General features: G+C 44.9%; 1 protein-coding gene across 1 annotated transcript in view; it reads left to right on the top strand.

Annotated features, from left to right (window-relative positions):
• Positions 1–365: 365 nt before the first annotated feature.
• LOC109967776 (noelin) overlaps positions 366–3,051 on the top strand; it is a 17,235-nt gene continuing 14,549 nt past the window's right edge. Inside the window, exon 1 of the mRNA XM_020613590.1 lies at positions 366–887. Within this exon, the coding sequence (XP_020469246.1) occupies positions 822–887 (66 nt within the window). The 5' untranslated portion in view covers positions 366–821. The remainder of the gene's footprint in view (positions 888–3,051) is intronic.

Below are 3,051 nucleotides of genomic sequence, written 5' to 3'. Positions count from 1 at the left end.
TTGTGGAAGGTGGTGAGCTAAGATGGGGCTGTACATGAGGTCATCAGACTTGTGTAGGATTACAATGAGAAAATTGTTTTCTGACATGTAATATACAAACCAATTAATCAGTGGATAACGAACTGTTAGTTATAGCCCCATATTCACTGCTCAGATGTTGGGGGATGCATTCACCTCCAGTGGATAGATGGCCTATAGACTATCCTGTAATTTCATCATGCCATTGAGTCACTGAATCAGTAAATTGCTGTAAATATAAAAGAAATCAGATGTTGGCAGGACACCGTTTATTTCAAAGACAGGCTGGCTGACACTCAGTCATCTTGGAGAGGCGTTTGGCTCCTGTGTGTTTGCCAGTTTAAATCTCCCTCTCTGGGCGATGCAGCTTCCGTTTTCAGCACCATGTACAGTGCCGTCACTCATTTTTTCATCGAGAGCTTACACGGCAGCTTGAGGCGGGGAGGTAAACTTTTGGCAATATTAGAGTGAAGGGTTATAGTCGTCAGTACGACAGTGTTTGCGCGTCTTTAGCCCAATGTTCATCACAGTCCGTCGCAGCGATATATAAGTGCGGCCACGAAGACCGAAGGGAGGCACCGAGGATAGGCTCCAGATATGAAATGAATATGCACAGAGACGATTCCGTGAAACAGATCCGTCGCTTTCTGCTCCAAGGTTTCTGAGGGATAACATAATAATAAAGAAATCGAGCCCCTTGCAGCGCAAAAGAGAGAGCCGGGAGGAGAGGACTGCTGTGCGGGGGGACGCAAAGGGACTCGATCTGCATGTGAGACCGCTGGTCCACACACCGGAGGCAAGAGATGCAGCCTGCGAGCAAGCTCCTCACTCTGATTCTCCTCATCTTCATGGGCACAGAACTCACCAAAGTAGGTCTTTAACGCCATTTTCCATTGTTTTAAAAGCTAGAACCCGCGGTTACTTGGCTTCACATCCACCGACAGATTACCCACTTAGCCCTCCTGGCATAAAGAGCCCGGTGAATTAACCCTCTACCCCTCTTAAACAGATTAACGGGTGGGATTACATGATGTGAATACATTGTGCTGGACCGGCGCGGGCACATCCAGCACATCCCTATCCATCACCTCCACAGCGGGGTTGACAAACGGACCAGATATTTGGAAAATACTGCATGATTTGCCAATTTTATCATTAGCAAATGATCAGATTGATCCAGTGCAAGGTTATTCTAGTACAACATGTTTCCTCTAGCTTTCTTTACAAAGGCTATTGTTGTGGAAAATTATGGGCTGCTGCTCTACAGGGCTCCACAATCAAATGCAGCCTCAGTGAAGGTGTTTTGAGCATGCTCAGTGACCACGGTGTAACTAACTGTTGCCTGTGTGAGGGGAACAGAAGGTTTATCCAACACTGCAAACCCCCAGCTCAGTAGTAAACAAAATTACTGCTTCATAAAATTCATCTCTGTGATTCTTTACTGGAACTGGTCATTACTTCCTGCTTTCTAAAAGGCCATTTGCAGCAATGCAATTGCTGTTGCTTTAAAAGGTTGCTTTTATAAATCCTCACAAACAGTGTCATGGTGTGGAGGGAGTGAATTTATTTATTACCAGGCCATGTCACCACTGGACTGAAGCGTGTGATGATTTAATTGCCCTTGCTGGAAAAGAGAATCATATTCCATAGGCTTCATTGTTGTGTGAATCCAATTGTAGCTGGTAATTGGAACTAAAAAAAAATCTAATCTGCCACAGAGGAACTATCAATCAATGAATCTGTGTTCCCAGTTCATCCATAATATGCTCTGCTCCAAGTGACAAACTGTGTAGTGGAAGTAGGTTGCAGCAAACCCTGCTGGCCCTGATAACCAATGTGTTCGAGCAATATAGATGGATATTGCCTTGACAGAAATATGCCAGCAAATTTATGTGACATGTCAGTGCTGTGAGCAGAACTTTTTTTTTAATTTGTAGAGCAACAGCTTGGTGTTGACAGTCATGTGGAATTTAATTTTTATTTGATGAACGCTAGAACCTTACACTTAGTTATTACTGATTACTTCCCCGCATTGAAGCAGCAAATGTGCAGCCTGTAATCTGAACTGAACATTTAGTGCAGCTGCAGAGTGCACAGAAATGTACAGTAGGGCTACTTGCACTGATTGATGAAAGTCAACAGTCAAGGGAGAAGAAAGAGACCATGTTTCACCTTGGATTTCATGACAGTTAGGCCAGGTCCTGCGTGGTGCAGGTCAGGGCCCACGTTACAGTGACAGTGTCTTTCTCTGACGGAGTGTGTGTGTTATCTGCTTGAAGGTAAGTCAATATTAATCCACAGCCTTGTCTGTCTGCTTCCCTCCAGGAGAAGAGAAGCACAAGATGCATGGACAGGCTGTATTTATACTGCCCCTGCTGTAGAGACCTACAGTACAGGAGGGCCAGACCTCTTCACATTGCTGTTTGAAGAGAGGCTTTTAATGCCACATTACTCATGAGCAAAAAGCCATCCAGCCAGTATGGCTCTGACCTTTGGTGCTGAATAATAACGCCCTCTTAATGACCACATTAACCACCTTGCTTCAAAAGTATCACACAGTTTCAAACAGTGTGGGGCAGCTGCAGCTCTTTTTCTAACATCTGGCCGAGGGAGCAGGGGACGGTTGATTAGCAGCGCACTCTCCTCTTTAATTCTGCTCACATTCATTCACCTCTGTGCTCTCCGCTGAAGGATTTGGAGACTGCCTGGTGTTCACAAAGTGAAGAACAGTACCCAGCTAGAGGGGCATCTGTTCTTCACCTAGTGGCTCCCCGCATGGCTGCAGGCCCACATCCTAAAGCATCTCACTGACACCTGACAAAACAGATGGCACTGATATAGGCACCTCATTGACACCATGTTAAGGTTTTAGATTTGTTTGCTTGCACAATCTTCGAATTCACAACAAACAACTAAACCTACTTTTCCAATACCTCTGCTGCTTGAACTTAAATTGTTGATGCTCCAGCAAGGGAACATTTGAAACCAATAAGGATTTTAATGTTATGAACCCCCCCCCCCCCAAAAAAAATC

Source organism: Monopterus albus, unplaced genomic scaffold, assembly GCF_001952655.1.
Source record: "Monopterus albus unplaced genomic scaffold, M_albus_1.0 scaffold135.1, whole genome shotgun sequence".
NCBI lineage: Eukaryota > Metazoa > Chordata > Actinopteri > Synbranchiformes > Synbranchidae > Monopterus > Monopterus albus.
The sequence above is the reverse complement of the archived record's forward strand: the minus strand, read 5'-3'. Positions and strand labels throughout refer to the sequence as shown.